The sequence below is a fragment of the Chaetura pelagica genome, unplaced genomic scaffold (genome assembly GCF_000747805.2).
Source record: "Chaetura pelagica isolate M959 unplaced genomic scaffold, ChaPel_1.0 scaffold85, whole genome shotgun sequence".
Taxonomy (NCBI): Eukaryota; Metazoa; Chordata; class Aves; order Apodiformes; family Apodidae; genus Chaetura; species Chaetura pelagica.
The window spans coordinates 900,948-921,347 of NW_009953505.1; the positions used below are offsets into that span (position 1 = coordinate 900,948).

Consider the following 20,400-nt stretch of genomic DNA (forward strand, 5'->3'; position numbering starts at 1 on the left):
AGTAGTACCTAGAAAAGGCAAACATGATCAGATGTTAACAGGCAAGTGTTATTGGAAGACAGTCTTAAATAGCTGGATTTTGGGGAGAAGGGTGTGTTGTCTGCCATCAAAATACACAAAATGTGGAATTAGTGTAGTTTTACTGCAAAAGCACCATTGCTGTTGTTCAGCCATCTTGTGGTCTAAGTGCTTTAAATGTTCTTCATTGTCGGAAACAGTAGGTATTTAATTTCTTACTGAAAACCATGTATCTAAGTGAAACTTCGTTTATTACTTGATGTAGCAAGAGCTGTAGAATTTGAGTTCCACACTGTTGGTTTGATTGAGAAATGCTTGTCATCAGGAGCTTACACAGCAGGAAAGATGCTTGCATTATATGAGTAAATGGAAAATGGAGAAGCTGTGATTTGACTCAGAGCACCCAACCTTTACAGATTAAAAAAATAATTTATTACTTGCTTTTTAACATAGATCTTTATGGTTAAATACCCTGTCTAAATGCCTACAGAGTAAATAAGATCTGCATAAGTTGCCTTGGTCTGGTTTTTATTGCCTATAATTGCTTCAGAACACATTTTGTGTCTGTATAGGAGCTGTAGCTCACTGCAGTGGATTTCCTGGAGTCATTGATGCTACTTGCATTTACAAGCAGAAGTACTGTTAAAGCAATTGGTTAGCAGAAGTACTGTTAAAGCAATTGGTCAGCAGAAGCTATGAGTCATGGTGACCTGAGTATGAGATGGCTGTGATTAACAGCTTTTGCTAGAAGGAGCGGAAGTTGGTAGATGGAGGGCATCCAGCTCTGCTTGGCCTTCATTTGTGGTCGCTGTCTCCTGCTGACACGTTACCTGCCTGCCTGGTGCTCTGAGACACCCTGGCTGGGCAGCTGCACTGCTGGAGCCAGGGGCAGAGAAACAGCAAGAGGAGTATGCAGCAGTGGACAGCAAAGGACTGCAAAACAATTACAAATGTCTATTCCAATTTGTGCTGCCTTATCTGAACTTGCAGTGCCATGTGTAACACTGAGTTCTTTGCCAAGTGTATACAATGCAATTATTATCACTCTTACCAGTATCACCTCTTAAATTAGTTTTGCTAGTTTTCATTATTGCAACACTGAATTATGTATATGTCCTCCTTTCTCTTCAATAATTGCATAACTCCTCATTGTTTAATTTGTCTTCATCTTGCCATGTGTTTTCCTTGTGTCTTTTGGACATATGCTGTAACTTTGTGGACCTCAAACAAGAATGTAAATACTTAGGTTGAAGAAATAACTGGTGCTGTAATTCTGCCCATAAGTGTAATTTTTTTCCTTTTCCTCTAATGCTTCACTCCCATCCCCATGAAGCCTGTAGATTGTTTCATAGTTGAACAGTGTTTGGGGGCAGAAATGTTACACTTGGCCCTTTTAGAGTAAATTTACCAAACCTCCCATATTTATTTAAGTTGAGAAGCATAAAATATTTTTAATACAGTAAGAATATGATACATGAGCTGCACGAGGGAGTCTTTTACCTTTCTGCAAAAGTGTGATGAGGATAAAAATGTTCTGAAAAGACTAACCTTCATAAAGTTAATTTGGACATGGTGTGAAAGACCTGGAACTTCATGTAAAACTTAATCTGTATGCAATTATGAAACAAAAATGGATACGGTCAGCCAGATAAATTACACAATGCTGACCTTATTTTTGAAGTTATTTTGCTTAAGATGACAGATCATTTTGGTCTTTATGTAATAATCAAAATTCTGTGTTAACAATAGGAATGCTGAGCTTTTCTTTTCCCAGAGGTACTTAAAAGAAATTTGACATACTTACAAAAACAGGATGAGATCAAGTTATAGAAATATAAGCCAGGATTTTTTCATAGTTTTATTTGTGCCTCCAGACTTTAAATACTTTTAATAAAGGATTTATTTTAAAGCATGACCTAGAAGCCTGTAGTTCACATTGCTCTGTTTGGAGCCGAGACAGGCTTGTACACTCCCATACATTTTTTTTAAGTATAGGAAGCATTATTTAAATTGAAAATCAGTTTCATAATGAAGAAATTAAAAGACTGTTCTTGAAGCAATGCAAGTTTAGTTTCCATTACATGCATCTTCAGGAAGAATTGGTCTTCATACACTCTTTAGGTCTTGTTGAAAACCTTGCTTATCTTATGGAATGATTAAAAGTTGCTCTATATTTGTTTCTGAATAGCTCATCTTTTTTTGGAATTCCTTTCTCTTTCAGACTCCCAGATTGACATGAATTTATTACTTGAATGAGTAATGGAATAACATTCTTTCTAGAGGGAAGTGCTGTAGTTCTGTCTCCAGAATAAGTAGCAGTAATAGTACTTATAGTTAAAAATAGCTGTAATTTTACATTTTTAGCAATGTTGTTGTTGAAACAGGAATAAAACTGCTACTAATATTAAAAAGATTTATTTAACTTCAATGTACGTGCCAAAAAATGAGCAATATACAACTCTCTCTCTTGGTTTAGTACTTCTTTTTTTTAGTGGGCCTTCAATGAAATGTGATTTTTCTTTTGTAGCCAGCTAGTATCTGAACTACATTTATTTTTACCATACTTTTAAAAGTTTGCATTTTGATGAAGCTTCAATCTCTCCTACCCTCTAAGGGTCTAGTAAATATAAAGGTAATTTTCTCATATTTCCAAATTGTTTATTCTTTGACTTTTTTCTTAAGGTACAGAGGAGAATTATGGTTTTTTTGGTGTCAATAGGTCTTGAAAACAGGACTTTAATGTATTTCTTGTCTCGTTGTGGTTTTTTTGCCTTTTTTTTTTCTAAGTATTGCATCAGGAGGTAGTGCTGATTGGAAAGACCAGGCCTGCTACACAGTGTGCTTAATATTCAGAAATGACTCCATGTTGGTTTTGTGTTGTCATCACTCTTTGGGCCACTGGTATATGATTAAGCTTTTTCCACAGACTGCTGGCACTTTAGGCCTCTCCTTTTCATCCTAATCAGGGACTGCAGCCCAAGGAAATAAAAATGCAAAGCACAGATCAAAGCAAGGGGAAGGGGGAAAGGACAGAGTGTTCTTGCCACAGCCAGGCAGCTGTAGCTACCTAAGAGCAGAGCACTCAGTGTTTGACAGCCCTGCTTTCAGAGTGCAGAAGGAAGGTGTCCTGTATTCCAGGTATGAACATAAGGCTGAAGAGATTCTAGAAGTAGTGGTACAAAATGATGGACTTGGCAGTGCTAGGTTAATGGTTGGATTTTATGATCTTAAACGTCTTTTTCAACCAAAACATTTCTATAATTCTATAAATCAAGAGGTTTTGTTTTTTTGTTTGTTTTCCCTCCGTTTTTATTGGACAAGTAAGTTAAAAGTAGTTGCATCATGGGAAGGCAGTTTCTCAGAGAAAGGAAGACTCAGGTGACATTTGGAAGAATCCCAGTCTCCAGAGGAAGGGCATAAAGATCATGATGTGAGTGAGCAGTTCTTGACCCATCTCAGGGATGGCTGCTCTAAGACCTGCTGTCTTCAGATGACCATTTGGGAAGCATTTCAAGAAGTAAAACTTCCTTTTTTAAAAAAATTGATTGAGTCCACCTATATATAAATAAACCACCTTATATCACAGCTGATGTGACTGATGGAAGTTTGTAAACTTGGCTGTGAAGTAAGACTAACTATATAGTCTTTGCACTTCGTTTTATTACATAAGCGAAGGAAAATAATACAGGTAAACCTAAAGAACTGATTAAAAGTTGCCTGCCATCCTATGATCTGAAAATGAGGAGGAGTATTATTACTATTTGTTAGAACAGTGACCAAGTAATTGATGGTGAGCAGAGGACTGGCTTTACTTGAAGCAGGCAAATGGGTGTGAGGAATACAAAACCCAGTGGTATGTTTGTACACTTTCTGCAGAGGTCTAGTCAACAGGAGTGAGAAAACCTAGTACAATATATGAAACTTGGTATTAAAGGAATATGTAAAATAATCCACAGTAATGGGAGTGAAGTTTATGCAAATTAAAGACTTACATACAGGGCAAATCACTGATTTGGACAATCAGAAATTTCAAAATGCATGCCTCAAACAGAAGGAGTGAATTTGAACATGTAGGAAAAGACACTAAACTTGGCTGAACAAAAAAGCGAAGCAGAAAGGGTCTAGATCAGAACTTAAAATGGGGAAAAAATGCTAGTCAGCAGAGCTAGACAGATGTGTCTTAGATAACGTTAAAAATTCTTTTTTGGATCTTCAGAATAGACTTAGCAAAAGGATATCAAAATGAACTAGAAAAGAATTATGTAAACATGCAGATATTTATACCATAAAAACATTTACAGTGAAGTCTCTTTAATACTGAGCTTGGCTGGTGGAACTTTGATTATCATTGAAGCTAGTAAAAATTCTTCCTTGGTCTTCAGAAACATAATTTCATTTAAATCTTGTAAATGGGTACAGTAAAAGCATACCCATAATGTCATGTGTTTATGTATCTAAAAAGTTTGCTCAAATGCCTAACATGATCTTTCTGTCTCTTCTCCCTAATCCCCCCTGTTCTAGGAATTGGCTCTCCGTAGCCAGCTTCCAACAATGGAACAAGACGGTGGATCACAAAATCCCGTGTCATCTCCTGGAATGTCTCAGGAACTGAGAACAATGACTACAAATAGTTCTGATCCCTTTCTTAACAGGTTTGTGTGAGTAGCTACTAGAGGGGGGAAAAAATAAATTTAAAATTCTGTTTGGGACATGTAATAGTTTATTTTGAACATCTGTCTGTGCCAGAAGCCACAGCTGTAAATGAATCTTTCCTTAAATGGCAAGTCTAGTAAAAGTTGAGGATTAAAAGCTGTCTCCTGTGGGAGGAAGTAGGCTGTTCAGACTTGTAGGAGGGTTTTTTATTCAAAGTCGTAACATGTTTGCCTCTGCATAATCTGTTGACTAACAGTCAGTTCAAATTACTGACTCAGAAGAATTTGTGAATAGCTTGCTAGGAGATCAAATGAACTGTGAGGCACATTTAGGTCTACACTTTGAGGTTCATTTTAAGGTTTCTCTGTTCACCCCTCTCCTCCAATTTGGTTATTTCTTTTAGTAGTATTTTTACTCTATTACTGTTAGGTCTGCAAATAGTGGCATGTTTCATTTTAAATGCTATATTACTTTGAAGTGGGTCTTTTAACTCAAGATGTAGAATTTTACAGTACAGACTAGTATTTTTCATATACATTTTTTTCTTAATCGTTCTTAGTTGGAGTATTTGTTTTGTTGGAAATTCTTTTCTAATTACAGCTTGCAAATACTTCATACTAACCATTACAACTTTGGAGAAACTGCTGCACCTTGAGATAAGTCATATGTGTATATTTTACTTAGAATACTGGAAAGAAAAAAATGAAACTGGTAAACCACTCAAATTTCCAAACTACAAAAACTTTCAATTAAAGGAGTAAAAACCTCCTGACATTTCAGCAGGATCAAGTAATTGATCTTAAGTTCGAGTAGCTGATTTTGTAGTTCTCCTTTGGCTGTATTTTGTCAGCAGTCTAAACTGATAGCAACTCAGTATCCCCTACCATAAAAGAGGAAAATAATGTCAGAGTTTATCACTACTTTTATGCATTACCTTGAAATGTTAGCTAACTTTAGTATGTTTGTTCTTCAGTGCTCATGTAGTATGACAGCACACTAGTCCTTCTCTTTAATGGTACGTTATTATACTGGTGGAAGACACCATAAAATTAATCTTGATTATTTCAGTATAAGTTCTAACTTCTATGGTTTGCCCACCAGTACAGTTTTGAACCTGTTTGTAAGCCAAGAAGTCCACATCATGTTAGAACTGGCATGATTATGGAGTATGGCAAGCTTAAATACCTGCCAAATTTGAGATTTGGAAAGCTGTTAAAATCTTTGTAATTTTCTACTGCAATTGTAAATCCCTTCCCATATTCATTTAACTAAATGTTGCTGGTATCTCACACTTGTGTTCTTCATCCCATAGGTTGTATTGTCATTGTATGTAATTTTCCCAGTTCTTGATATTACATCAGCTTAGCTTAAGTTTGTCTTATTTTCTGCCTTTTCCAGGAGATGTCTCCAGCATTTCATGTACTCCATCCTCACTCTAATTCTCAAAATTAGTAAAATTCAGTGGAGATGGTGCAAGAGCATACCATCCATCTTCCCAGTGCAATCTGTTGTCATTCATATCATTTAGATTATGTAAATAACATCATTTTTTCTTGGGCTTTTTCTCTCATTGCTTCAAGTGTACTGTCTGTGCTAGTGTTGTTCTGCTGTGAGAGTAGCACACTGTACCTGACTTGAGTTCAGGATACCTTGATTTGCATTTTTGTGTGAACTGTCTCCTGCCAGGTAATTTTATGTGTATCACTGCTCTTAGTTCTGGCATAGGGATAAAGGAAAGGTATTTTTAAAAAGAAGATTTGTGGATATTCGTTTCTATGTCTGAATTAGGTACAGCAGTCCAATAGTTTTGCCCTAGAGATCTCCTTGATATCCCTTATATTAAAATTTAGACTTAAAGAAAGGCTTCTTTCTATCTTTATAGGTTATATTTCTGGTGAGCCAGTCCCTCTAACTTTATTTACCAAAGTTGGATATCCAAGGTTTAGGTAGTTGAATATTTTCCACTGCCTACATAATCAGAACATCCAAAAAATCTCAGGTAATAATTGCTACATTGGAGCTATTTGAGAAAATGTACAGTAGAGTTTTAATTTACATGAACTTTATTAGACTGTTTCACCTTCTGGTTTGTATGTTTATGTATTTTCATCTATTAGATTTATATTGGTAGCGACGGTAATTCTCTGTTTAACTCCTAAATTGAGATTTCTTCTTTTGTATACACATATTTTAACAAGTACTGGTTGAAGAAGCATCTTACTCTATTTTGGGTAATGCAGTTTAGCTGCATGCAGTAATTCTGGATGGTGTGACTGCTAAATTAAGAAATCCTTGTTGAAGAAAGAGGAAATGTGTATGAAGGAGTGACTTGAAGAGAAGAGCTGGATGTTCCAAGTGTGAGAGCAGCAGCCAAAAAGCCTTCTCAACTAGATTGATTTAGTTCCGCATAGTTTCAGTTCTGGTTTTAGAATATTGTCCTGCAAAGTACACCAGCATTTTTTTTTCACATAAGTTATAAGTAGCTTAATTATTAGGATTGTTATCAAATGTGTGGCGTTAGTATTTTTAAATAAATAAATAAATAATGTTTAAAGAGGAATGTTAGGTTTCTTTCTTGTGTGGCAAAGATGTCTTTGTGAAATTTAATTGGTATATATCTGTAGTCATGGCTGATGGCATTCAGCTTGCATCCAATGTTGAATGGCTTCTCAAACTGCATCTGTTTGGTTCTTCATGCTTGATAAAAAGGCATATGCTGAATATTTTATGAGCACCTTATAAGAATGATCAGTATGGCTTCAAGTGCTAATCTGAGCAGTAAGTCAAGTTGATCTTCATTTAGTATTCAAGCTGGAAAATCAGTAAGGACTCTCATTGTATGCTACCACAACCTGAAGAAATAAAGGTTTTGAAAATGTTCTGTGAAGCCTGAGTATTATAAGGATAAGCAGAGAGAGGAAGATGATCATGTATCTCTACACCTGCTTATGCAGGCCACTGCCAGAATACCTGCTCCTGCTTGAGTTCATCTCCACGGGTAGCAATTCCTTCCAGGAACCTACTCCAGGATGGGCTCTCTATGGATTGCAGCTTCCTTCAGGGCATGTTCACCTGCTGCAGGACAGGGTTCTCCACAGGCTGCAGGGTGGATCTCTGCTCCACTGTGGTCCTCCTTGGGCTGCAGGTGAACCTCTGCTCTGGTGCCTGGAGATGCTTCTCCTTCTCCTTCACTGCAGGGCTGCTTCTCTCACTTTTTCTCACTCCTTTTTCCCAGCTGCTGCACAGTGGGTTTTTTACCCTTTCTTATGTATGTTATCACAAAGGTGCCCCCACTGTCACTGATGGGCTCAGCTTTGGGCAGCAACAGAATCATTTTGGAGCTACCTGGAACCAGCTGTGCCTGACATGGGGTTAGCTCCTGGTATCTTCTCACAGAGGCCATCCCTGCTGCCCTCTGCTATAAAAACCTTGCTGTATAAACTCAATACATCAGCCTACTTTCCCCTTCCACCCCATCCCAGATTTCCCGCTGCAGCTTTCTTTCCTGCTTACTCAGTAAGATGGCAGTAAGGAAGGGAAAGCATGTGAGGCCCCATGCCATCACTGTTTTGTTAACTGTTCTGTCAGCAAGATTGTTCTGAGCAGTGTTTGTTTACAGGATGGCTTCTGTACCAGTATTTGATTTATATTAGGGCACGTTCTTGCCATGACGTGTATGACTGAACTAGTAGTAATGCAACAGTGGGAAGCAATTGAAGAATTGCTCAAGGAGTTCCAATAATAGCTCCTATTAATAACAACAGCAGTGACCTAAAAATACACTTCAGTGGTTGATTAAATATGAAGACATTAGTAGTCAGTAATGTTTTTTTTCTAATCCTTGGAGAAGTGTGAAAGGCTACACCACTGTTGTTACTACATTTATAATCATTAGGGACTATCCGTGAGATGCTTCCAGTGGTTTTTAGTTGTGGGTGAGTGTGAAAAGTTTAAAACTATGCCAAACACAAGCAGTTTTTTTAAGCTACTTAGATGGTCTCTCAACAAATGAAATTGAATCTAAATAGTATGGTTTTAATGGGAAAAGGTCTGCATAAAGTAAAACCCAGGTGTCTTGCACGGACAAAGGCTTCAGTTTTTTATTAGAACAGAGCATTTCTCCTGACAGCAGTGTTCTGAAGCCCTTGGGTTGGTTAAAAACTAAGCATTTATTTTAATTTCTTCATACTCTACCCTCATTTTTTTAATCCCCTTTCTTCTGTTTACAGTGGAACCTATCACTCCAGAGACGAAAGCACAGATAGTGGACTTAGTATGAGCAGTTATAGTGTACCCAGAACCCCCGATGACTTCCTGAACAGTGTTGATGAGATGGATACAGGTCTGTTTTTGTGGACATCCTTAATGCACGTTTGCCAGATATACTTGTTTCCATTTGCAGTGAAAACAAGCAACTTGGAGAAGCTGTCATACTTCTCTGACTGTTTTTCCACCTTCTTTGATTTCTGTAATAGAAATATTATAGTTAGATTTCTGAAAATCATACTCATACCACTGTTATTGGGAAGATGGGGAATTGCTTATAAATATTACCACTCCTGTTGTATTTGAGTGTCTATTTGCTTTTAAAGTAATACTGTTTGTTCAGAGCGAAGAACAGTACCTCATCCACTGTTGCTAATACTGCTCCAAACCAACATTTGACTCTGTATTGTCTTTTTATTTGAGCATAACAAATAAAATATGCTAAATGACATGAAAGATCTGTAGAGATTTGGGTCAGCAGGTGAAAAGGTGGAAACAAAGGCAGGTTCATTGTACATCTGCATGCAGTCATCTTTGGTTTTTGTGATGGATTTGTATGCATCATGCTGCTTGTATGATGCAAGAGGTATCGGATTAACATTTAATCAGTTGTCCTGATAAATTGTGGGTTTGCTACTTCCATTATGTTTAATATCCATCTTGCTTTGTGTTACAACTAGGTGACAGTATCAGCCAAAGTAACATACCGTCCCATCAGAACCGTTTCCCAGACTACCTTGAAGCCATTCCAGGGACGAATGTGGACCTTGGGACACTGGAAGGAGATGGGATGAATATAGAAGGAGAAGAACTGATGCCAAGTCTGCAAGAGGCTTTGAGCTCTGACATCCTTAATGACATGGAATCTGTCTTGGCAGCCACCAAGCTAGATAAAGAGAGTTTTCTTACTTGGTTATAGAGGCCTCAGGGAGACTGAATTCTAAATCTGTGAAGGATCTAAGGAGAATAGGACATCTGTATCTGAAGTTCAGAACAAGCCAATGTGGTACACTTGGGCTTGTGTTCAGAAAAAGTAAATGAACAAGTATCCAACAAGATTCTTTCGTTTTGCTCTTCCTTGTCCATCGCTGCTGTTATATATTGCTGACTTCTTTCCACAGTTGACTCTGAAGAACAGACATCTTCTTGATCTTTTTCTATTGCTGTTCTAACTACTGTTCAAGGGGGGTAGGGAAGGATGATGAGCCTATTTGGATGACGAATGCCATTCCTTTTGTCCTAGTGTGCGCTTGCATATCATTTTATCTAAGCACTCAGATTTGAGAATTAATTTCTGCATGTCACTGCTTGTAGTTTGCTCAGCTAGTTGTCTCCTGCTGTCTGTGGCAAGTGGTAAAAAGTGACATACTGGGGTGACAAGCCAAAAATGATGTATCTGGTCAAAAGAAGTCAATACTGATTTGGAGATACAAGTTAAAGGAAGGCTGAAGACTGTTTGGCATTAAGTGTTTCCACTAGTAGTTATTTCATTAGTCACAAAGTGCTCTTGTTCATATTTTATGTTATAGTAAATCATGAGTCATTTTACATAGAAACATATATGAACTTTGATTGTTGCCACATACACTAGCCTAACTTTTGTTTGTCAAAAATAGTTTGATTATTTTTGTTAGTTGGTTTAACTGTAGCTGTAGAATGGGAAGTAATAATAGGTGTTCTTTTTTTAAAAAAATAGTGAAATCTAAGCATTTTTTTCTGATTTCATGTAGTCTTATTTAAATCTGAATTGTCTGCTTTTTTTATACTTAAAACATGCCTATTGTAGCCTGATAAGCTAGTGAGTACATAAACCGATATGTTTTGCCTGTAACTTTTTTATTTTTTTAAAGGCTAGCTTTGAATGTAATCATTAGAATTCATGACCAGTGGCTTATTTTTCATGTTTATTTGCAATATTTTGAATTAGATTCCAGTTGCAGCAATGTAAAAGTTACAATCCTAAGTGTCCTATGTACAATTTTAAAATGCATTTTAAAGTAGCAGAAACCATTTTAAAATGACAGGTGCATCTAATCTCTCTCCTGGTTTTCAGTTTTGATATCTAAATGAGTTTAGATTTAAAAATTCTTCACCTGGGAAGAAACTCTGAATTTGTTCTCTCAAGTTAGCATGGAGAAAGTCTGAACTATTATGGTCACTCTAAGTTGCAATAAAAAGGCTAGAACACAAAAAAATTCTCAATGAAAACTCCTCTAAGTATAATAGTTATCAAAATCTGTTTGGTGAAAAATAAGCCCTGGACACTATGTAGAAGAATGTAAAGATATGTGTTAGATGGTGACATGAGCAGGTAATGAAGTGTATATTAGTAGTAGAGCTTAGCATGGGGTAGAGATGAATATGAATTATCTTTATTTTAACAGGAAAAGATGTATCACTAAGTTGTCTGCAGGAGTTGACACAGTTTCCAAAGAGTATTTTTAAATGAACAAAATGAGCATGAATCAAACTTTCAGCATAAGCTATGAAGTTTTGTGGGGCTGTTGTTTTGTTTTTTTTTCTTTTTCTGATGAAACAAAATGTCACTAGTTAACACCTCTATAATTAAGGGCCTGTCACCATTCTCAGTGTGAGCCTTTATTTTCAAGGGTGTATAACATGACTATAAAGATACTGTAACCATGAAACTTGGTCCTGAAAAAAATCTCAGCTAGCAGGGACTTCTCCTGGGGAGAGATTTTTTTTGGGGGGGTTGTTTTTGTTTTGTGCTTTTTAAAAAACATTGATTATTTTTCAAGTTAGGAACGAATCAGCAAAACAAGACAAAAATATCCCGTATTATAATTTGGATTTTTTTTTATGCTTCAGAAATAGTTCTATTTTAGAGTAACGTAAAGAATGAAAACTGAGCCAAGTCTCATTTTAAAAACTGAAGCAGCAGAGGCAGAGATTTGAAATTTGCTACTATAAACATATATTTACTACTTTACATAAGGTTATTAGTGTTTGAAATACACAATTTGTTGTGGTTTGTTATGGGATACAGGCAGGTTTTAAAAAAACAGTTTTCAGAATACATGACAAATATATTCTGCTGCACCAGTAATTCAGTGATTAATAGGCCACTTATATTGTGCAATGACACAGTAGCTCCTAAAGCCACATATTGTGTCCAAGATAGGGATTTTAGTAGCATTTTTACAATTCCATTCTTCTCTCTTCTTCCCTTTGGGAAAAACAAGACACTAAGTTGTTACAACTTGAATGGTCTGACATAAAACCACAACAGCAAGGAAATGCAGAGTTGATTCCATTTGTTGTCTTCCATGGTTGTATCCAGGTATAAAGCACATACGGTGATGCATTGAGTGCAAACTCTTGACTTGCTGTACCTTGCTACAACAGGGATGAGTACAGAACAAATTTTCTTTCCTTGCCTTTGTGTGTTTGTCACAGCTTTAATATTTGAATATTTTCTTCTTATTGTAGAAACACTAAATGGCTTATGCTGTATTTGGGCAGCACTGCTTAGGTTAGATACTGACAAACTGGGAATCCTTGAACAGCTCTAACATTAATTATGTTTTGTGATACTTATTTTAATGGATTTTAATACATTTCCGTTCTCTCATTTAGTAGGAAACATACCACAGAGATGCTGTACTGTTGGCAATCAACATTAATTTGGGTTATTATTTTTTTTTAATTCTGCAAATGCATTGTTTGATGAAGTGGTTACAATTGTTTGAAATGCGAAAGTGTTTTGGGTAGTATTTTATACTGATGTATATATTGAAACAGAAATCATTGTAATAATTGTAATAGCTTTTAGTTATAAATACACTACATGCAGACAGATGGGGCTGTACAGTACTGTGCTGTTCAACATCTGGGCAGGGCTACTGCTTGGAGACAGGTTGCAGTGTCAGTAAACCATATGGATCAAATATTGTACCATTCAGTGTTGGCGCTCACCAATGCAAAAAGAGAAGGGACAATTTCAACATGATTAACACTACATAGCTTTCACATATCTGGTAAATTAGTACTAAAGTGACCTTTTCACTTACAAGCATGTTGGTTGTTGTTTTTTTTTACAAATTAACAGGTGTGCCTGTGTAAAATAATTTGTTTTCTGTATCTTGGAAAAAATACTCTCCACATTTAGAATGTTGTATGTTAGAGAACTCTTAAATGCACCCTTGTCAAAAATTATATATATTAGTTACCAATGTTACTTTTAGATATGAGCATGACTGTAAGTTAGGTACTTAAGTACGTTCTGTTACATTATTTTTCTTTATGTAATACTTTTTCAGCTGTTTTATTTGGTATAAATATATACTTTGTGCTTAAAAATCTTTGTTTGTTTTTAACATTTAATAGTATGTAAAGATACAGATTTCATTCAGTAAGATGGATGCATTGGATTGTTGGAATTCCTATTGTAGTAGGTCTCTTCTCATCCCCCCTTGTCACTGCTTTTGCAGTTATAAACTCCAGTCCTGCAGACCTTGTGTACGAGCTCACCTAAGTGACAGGAGTCCCACCGAAGTCAGTGAAGGTTTAACATTAACGAGTACATCTCTGAGTGTTTACAGGAATGAAGAGACAGTGATTCTGCTGCGCCTCATACAGTGTGTATTAAGCAGTACTTTAATTGCATATCACACTATAGCGAGGGCTGGTAACAGAACAGCTGTTACCTGCTGTAAGAAATCATCCACTTTTAGCAGATATGCTTGTAATGTTCAGGATCTCCTCATGTAGCAGATACATTTTTTTTTTGCTAACTCTGAGTTGATTCAGCAATTTGTGGCAGACTATCAATAAAGACACTATTTTTGTTCCCAAGTTTTGACTTAGGAATTGTGAAATATGTAAGGACATACTTTGAAAGAGTCTGAAGATTTTAGCTTTAAAAAATATTTACAGGATTCATTAATTTTGACCTTCTGTTAGGCAGATATTTTGAAAGGTTGTGGGGTTTTTTTTTCATGTAATGCAATTTGTAATGGCTGAAGTTGCACACTTTGCATTTTAGTGGTGCCAGAGTCACTGCTGTTCAGCACTAAAATGCCTTAAGCCCGTGATACTCAGTGCAGTTCTGTGTTTCCATAGTTAAAAGTCTAGAGCTCAGAGCTTCTGTCAGTTTGTCCTTTTCTTATGGGTTCATAGCTAGATTTAATCACTCAGGTCCTTTAAATTTAAATCCAACATGACGCCTGACACCTGGGAGTAGAAATCCAGTGCCAGGCCATGACAATGCACCAGTTTTATTTGCTGATCTCTCTCTTTAACATTTAGGTGGTGATATAATGCAGTAGTTGAAGTATAAGTGACCTTCTGAAGCACCCCTAAATAGACTGTAGACAGCAAAGCAGGATATCTGGTCCAGGTGTTTCAGGCTTGCCTGGCAGTTTTTTTAAAAATATTTTCAACACTTAGTTAAAAATAAAAAGTATTGGTTTTAGTGAACCAGAAATAGTTTGCTTCCAAGGAAGCTTTGAGTCTTTCCTGTGCTAATGTGTTGCTTATCAGTAAAAAAAAGCATTTTTCACCTAGGATTGATAGTGAAATACTTACTTGAGATTGGGCTATGATCTGTCTAGCACCCCCTATTCTGGAGGTTTATTTGGAGATAAAGTGAGGCCACTGGTTTTATTTTACAGCATCAGCATCCATAGTTTATATATTCCTTTTGAAGAGGAAAGGTGTGCTCTTGCCCCTTGTCACTACTTATTATTGTTAAAAATAGTTATCCACACCCTCTAAATGTAGATGTCATCAAAGTAGGAAGACATCAGTACTGCGTGAAAAATCTTTGCTAACATGAAATGGTGAAGCCACCACAAACTGAAGAAACAAATTGTCCTTAGAATATTTGGTAGAGCTTTGTGCCAACTACCACATCCAGTACTTAATGTTTCCTTAACAAAAAACCCAGTCTTTTTTTCTCAGAGAAAAAAACCCAAACAAAAACAAGAGGAAGTGTGCTGAATAAGAAATGTATAAATACCAATAGATCTGATCAAGCTGTCTAATGGTTTTTGTGGAAAACTCATGATTCTTACTTTCCTGACATGCTCCTCTGTCATTATTCCAGAGATTATAACTGTGAGCACTGCAGCTGTAGGTTGTGACTAACTGGCATTTTCTATTTATGGGAATAAAGTTGGTCACTCTGATTATAGTATTTTCTATATTAAACTGGCTTGTGTTAGAACATGAGGCAAAGTAATTTTATTGGATTTTCCTGACTTTTTATTTATTATTATTTTTTTAAGTGGTATAGGGAGGAAGTCAGGAGCAGCCCAAGAGGCTTTTTCTTCTATATCATGCAACAACAAAATAGAGTTCCATAAAAATGGTATGTTAGATCTTACCTGAAATGCCCTTTCTCCTCCCAGATACATTATTTCTAAGCTACTGTAATGTTTTACAAATTATTTATCATAGTTGCCATCTGCAAGTTTTGCTGCCCAACTCCTGAAGACTGGAAATGTAGAGCCAGGTGCTGCTCATCCCCAAAGGATAGCAGAGTTTTTCCACTCCAGAATTCAGCTGTCAGCCTGTTGGAAGTTTGTCATATAGTGCAGAAATTACTCCAAACATGTTGCCCAACCACTGTTACAGGATTAGCAAGCAGGACTTTCTGAACAGTGATGGATTCCTGCTCTCATTTGACTTTCCAGAGACTGGGAAAGTTCAGCTTTCCTGTTTCATTACTTTGATTTCTGCCACAAGCTGTCACAGCAGGGCACAGAGTCCTCCCCACACCAGTGCCACCATGTCTGCTGGAGGACTCCCAACCAGCACTTCAACCTGATTTTAACAGTGATTTTTTTTAAAAGCCAACAGTTTTACTCAGTCTTTCATTCCTAGTTTCATTGTTAGGCATGCAAATAAAATTGTCTCAGCTCTCTTGACTTGACAAGTGACCCTTTTCAGACTTTACCAAGAACTAGAAATCCTTTCATACCTGTCATCCACTGTTGGGAGAGTGTGACTTGGAGGCCTCAGAGGTCCAGCTGTAATTCTGGACATTCCAAGTCAACAGTTAAACCAAAGATACTAGTTTTGTGGGTCTATGACAAAATCCCAGCTCCACACTTCTAAGAAAATGCATGATTTAGGTGATGATACCTTGCAGCAAATGGCAGTAGCTGAAAGATGCCTTCTGGTTAGACCAGTGGTTTTCAGCCTGTGGCCTGCAGGCTGCAGTGGGCTGTAGATGTTTGTCTAGATGAAGAAGTTGCTAGCAGAAACAAAGCCTGTTGGGCAGCCTTACACTTTCTGTACAGGAGAGATTCAGCCTGCTGTTGGGAAAAGCTTCTGTGCCTGTGAAAGCTGACAACTGCTGGACACGTTAAAGCTCTACTGCTGCTGCTGCTGCCTGTAAGTCCCACCACCTCCATCCCTGCCCAAGGTGATTCTGACAACTGCTTTAAAACCCTGGGTTTTAAATTTATATACACCTGTGTGTAAAACTGCGTCGTCTTTCTTAATTTTGTTTTTTTTTTCACTTAAGACTTGATTCTCACTTGAAAGGTTTTTGCTCCTGTAAACAGCCTTTCAGGCTCTTTCTCTGATACGAGATTAATCTAGCTTTTTGAGCATGAAGTAATGTTCAGGGAAAGCAGAGCTTACAATGAGAAATACCCCAGAGTTTTCCCTAAAAGTAGTGTTTATTGTTAGACACTGAAACTTCTACCTGGTTCCAGTTCCAAAATAGCAAGAGACAAAGATCATTCCTCTCGGCATTCTCTGCATTCTTACTGAAGTAGCAAGGAGTTTGACCCACAGGCATTTGACTCAGTCCTTTGAGGAACTTGAATTGAATTTGCTAATCTTTATTATGGATATAGGTTCCTCTGTAGGTTCGTTTGAATGTGATATGCACTGAGAACCAGAAATTTCTCTTTGCAGCTTAGCGACAAGAATGCCAGAAAACCTCAGCCAAACAGCTACATCAGTGTAGAGTTCCTCTTTATCTGTGTGCTACCTTGGAAAAGAAACTGTTTTTACATGCAAATCCAGGACTACAGTAAGGCTCAGGTTCCTTGCAGCTGTGATTTCTGCTGATGAAGTTTATTGTTGTCATACATGGATTTTGCTTTATGGTCACCTTGAAATAAAAGTAGCGAAGTCTGGTGAGGTCCACAAAAACAGGAAGGAAGGAGATCTGTGCTGCTGCATGAGACCAGAGTTCCTCAGCTGCTTTTATAAATGTCTTGCTGCTAACAGAGTGAAGGCATCTGGTGGAGTTGTCTCTTTGTAGCAACTGGCTTCATATTTGCATGTATTTTATTTTTAATGTCACTAACCTCTGCCTTACAGCCACTTTATTGAAGTGGCTACATTGGTGACAACTGAAACAAAGGATAAAGATTTATTTTTTTTAAATGCAATATCTGGTACACTAGCTGGGCACGCATGGCCCTGGATGAAGAGGAATCCCACCTTGTAGTGGCATATCTGACTTCCTGCTGCGCTTTTAAGCGAGACCTTTTGCCATTTCCCAGGAAAGCTGTGTTGCATTGTTTTATTTATGTCTTGGGAGTATCAAGATGTTAATATTTGCAGGATGTTTTCAGGGTAAAGCTGTATTTAAGAGCTTCCTGTTCATTTATTCTGCAAACTATGTTGTTTGGGGGTCTTTTACTGAGAAATACCACTGAGAAGTACAATTTTTTTCAATGTAATGTATAGTATGTACCTGATTGACTAGCTTAAACCCACACATTACAGTAAGGTAATATTACTAGTGCATATCAAATGGGTAGCATGGGCACTTGGTAGGAAGGGTGAGCTGATGCAAGTTGACCCTCTGGCTTCCCCAAATTACCTTGCCTTTGCTGGAAGATAAGAGTGCACAGTTACCACTGGGAGTTTAATGTGTGCAAGTTCTCAGTTTTCTGGAAAGCTGTGTCCCTGAGCCTTAGGTTTTTAGCTGTTTTTCAGATTCAGCTTTCCTTGTTGAGCTTTATTCAGTCCTCTTTCTGGGAAGCCAAATGATCTTTTACATGTAAAAATACATTGATTAATTATGAGCATGGGGGGGGAATCTTGCATCATTATGCACGTGTACACGTGCATAATTAGTGCTGCACGCAATTGTGTGTGTATATATAGACACACAATATATAAGCATTAATTTCCTGCCAAAAAGCAACTCAGGTTCCGGTGAGTTGCCTTTATCTCAGTCTCAGTGTCTCATACCTCAAGGATACTTGGTTGAGGCTCATAAGGAAAAAAAACCAATAGAAGTGCCCCGGTTATGCAGTCTGTATGGTTATTGCTTATTTTTAAAGCAGCAGGTTTTTAGGTGCGATGCAGGAGCATTTCAGTCACAAAACGGAAACAAGTAACAAAAGAGAACATGACTGAATGCACATGTTATTCTGCTGTGCTGCCTTTCAGGAAACCAGTCTCAAGTAGTTCCAGCAGCTGTATGTAAGTTGGTTTAGTTTTTGGAGACTTAAAGGCACCTTAAACAACAACAGCAACAAACAAACAAACAAAACACAACAAAAAAAAAACAATGCAAAACTTCAAAATCAAAGAAGTAGGATAAAAGCTGGATTGTCAGTCACCCCATCACTCCCCTACCTGTAAGAGTGCATTTGTGGCTTTCAGTCTGGGACAGAAGGGCAGTTGGCTTCAGAAAGGATTTGTCTACACTGAAGTTTCTCTTCGATTTTAATACATAATCCATGCTATGCATATTAGTATATGTACATTCTGTAACTGCATTGTCATATTTATGTATACCCAAACACAGAGCTGTGTTATGTGTGGCCAAGAAGATACATTATGGAGCAAAATATTTACTCATGGCAACGATTAAGTCCCTAATGAGTGTCTAATACAACTGAGTGCCATGTTCCACCAATAACTAGCACATACTATGCTACTTGCTTGAGTTATTCTTTTTAAATAGAGATTAAGATGTTTTTGGATTACTTCTCCATCCCCAGGATCCCATGACAGTTGCTGGGTTTTCTATTGTTTTTGAGGATTCAAGCTGCCTCCATGGGTGGGCCTAGACTGTTTTAAAATGTATTAACGTGGGTTTATTCTGCACTTGAGTATAACTATTTCTTTGCTACGACTTTTGTTGCTAGGTGTTTCTTTGGTGGAACAGCAGCACTGGAATATAAAATGACAAGCTGATGTCTCTAGGCATTCCAGGCCAATTCAGGGAGCTTTTGAAGTCAGACGTCTTTGACCTTACGTTTTGAATCAGTCCTTTGGACTGCATGCTGAGCTTGCACAGGGCCTAGCCTGCTACTGGAACAAAGAAGAGATTTTTATATCCCATAATAGGCAATCTGAGTGCTCTAACTGCTTCTAGCGCTGATGAGGGTGGCCGCTCTTTTAGGCTTTTCTTTTTTCTTTTTCCATTGTGCCATCTGTAAAAATGTGTGATACGGTTTCTGCTTTATTCAGTACTCAGATGTCAGCAGGGGTGTTTGCATTTTATGCATGTATATGTATTCATACATTTGCATATATTTATATAATTGTGTTTATAATAAATACTCAAAATTGGAAGGAATCTGTGCTGTCAAAGATCAAACTGGGAAGTGTTCAGAAAAAAAACTGAGACAAACCATTATAAAGACAAATACATGAGTGTGCACTTAAAGAGAAATAGCCAGCTACAAGAATTGAAGATTAGGACTTGGTAACTCAGTTGATAAAATTGCTTTTGTGACTTGGGAGGACATCACAAAATGATTTATCAGTCATCTTTTTGCTGTTATAAAAATGTATATGCTCTCATGAGATGCACTAATGCAAAAGGCACAAAGCAGTTCTGTGCTGGTTTGTACCAGTGAGCAGCTGGAGTGCTGAACAGCCTTCTGGGTACAGCATTTGACAACAGACATGGACTGAAGATGGTCCAGAGGAGAATGTGAGAAAGGAAGAGTACACCAGTGGGACTGTTTATCAAGAGAAAAGCTTATTAAATAGTTAAAGATTATCCTCAAGTAAAATGCAGCTGCTACTAAGAATCTATTGTCCATGATCTACAGGACAAGAAGTACTTGAGTTAACATTGCAGCAAGGTAAACTTAGGTTAGGAAAACCTAGGTGCCTTGTTGGGGTGCCTGAGTAGGCTGTAGTAGCTCTACCACAGGATAATTCAAGTTAGACAAGTGTCTCTCAGAAATGAGGTAGGGCTGACCCAGCCCTGGGGAGGTGGGGTTGCCTAGCTTACATCTGAGGTCCACTCCTGGGCATCAGCTCAAAGAATTGGTGGGTCACTGTTCAAGCTCAAGCACTAAGTTAGAAAATGGAGGGCCCTGGACATTCAGATCAGCAGATTCTTTCCATCTTTGGTTCAGCTAGTAACCCGTTGCTCTTGTAATTTGTTGTTAGCAAAGGTAAACACCTCAGAAACGGGCAGTTTTTACTCTTCCAAGACCCACTGCTCCCCCTGGTAGTTATTGCTAGTGGTTGATCACACCAGTGGTGTAAAAATGGAAAAAACCT

General features: G+C 37.5%; 1 protein-coding gene across 1 annotated transcript in view; it reads left to right on the forward strand.

Annotated features, from left to right (window-relative positions):
* Positions 1-10,862, forward strand: part of YAP1 (Yes-associated protein 1) — an 88,519-nt gene extending 77,657 nt beyond the window's left edge. Inside the window, exons 7-9 of the mRNA XM_009999418.1 lie at positions 4,540-4,670; positions 8,901-9,013; positions 9,618-10,862. Coding sequence (XP_009997720.1) covers positions 4,540-4,670; positions 8,901-9,013; positions 9,618-9,856 — 483 coding nt within the window. The 3' untranslated portion in view covers positions 9,857-10,862. The remainder of the gene's footprint in view (positions 1-4,539; positions 4,671-8,900; positions 9,014-9,617) is intronic.
* Positions 10,863-20,400: the final 9,538 nt, after the last annotated feature.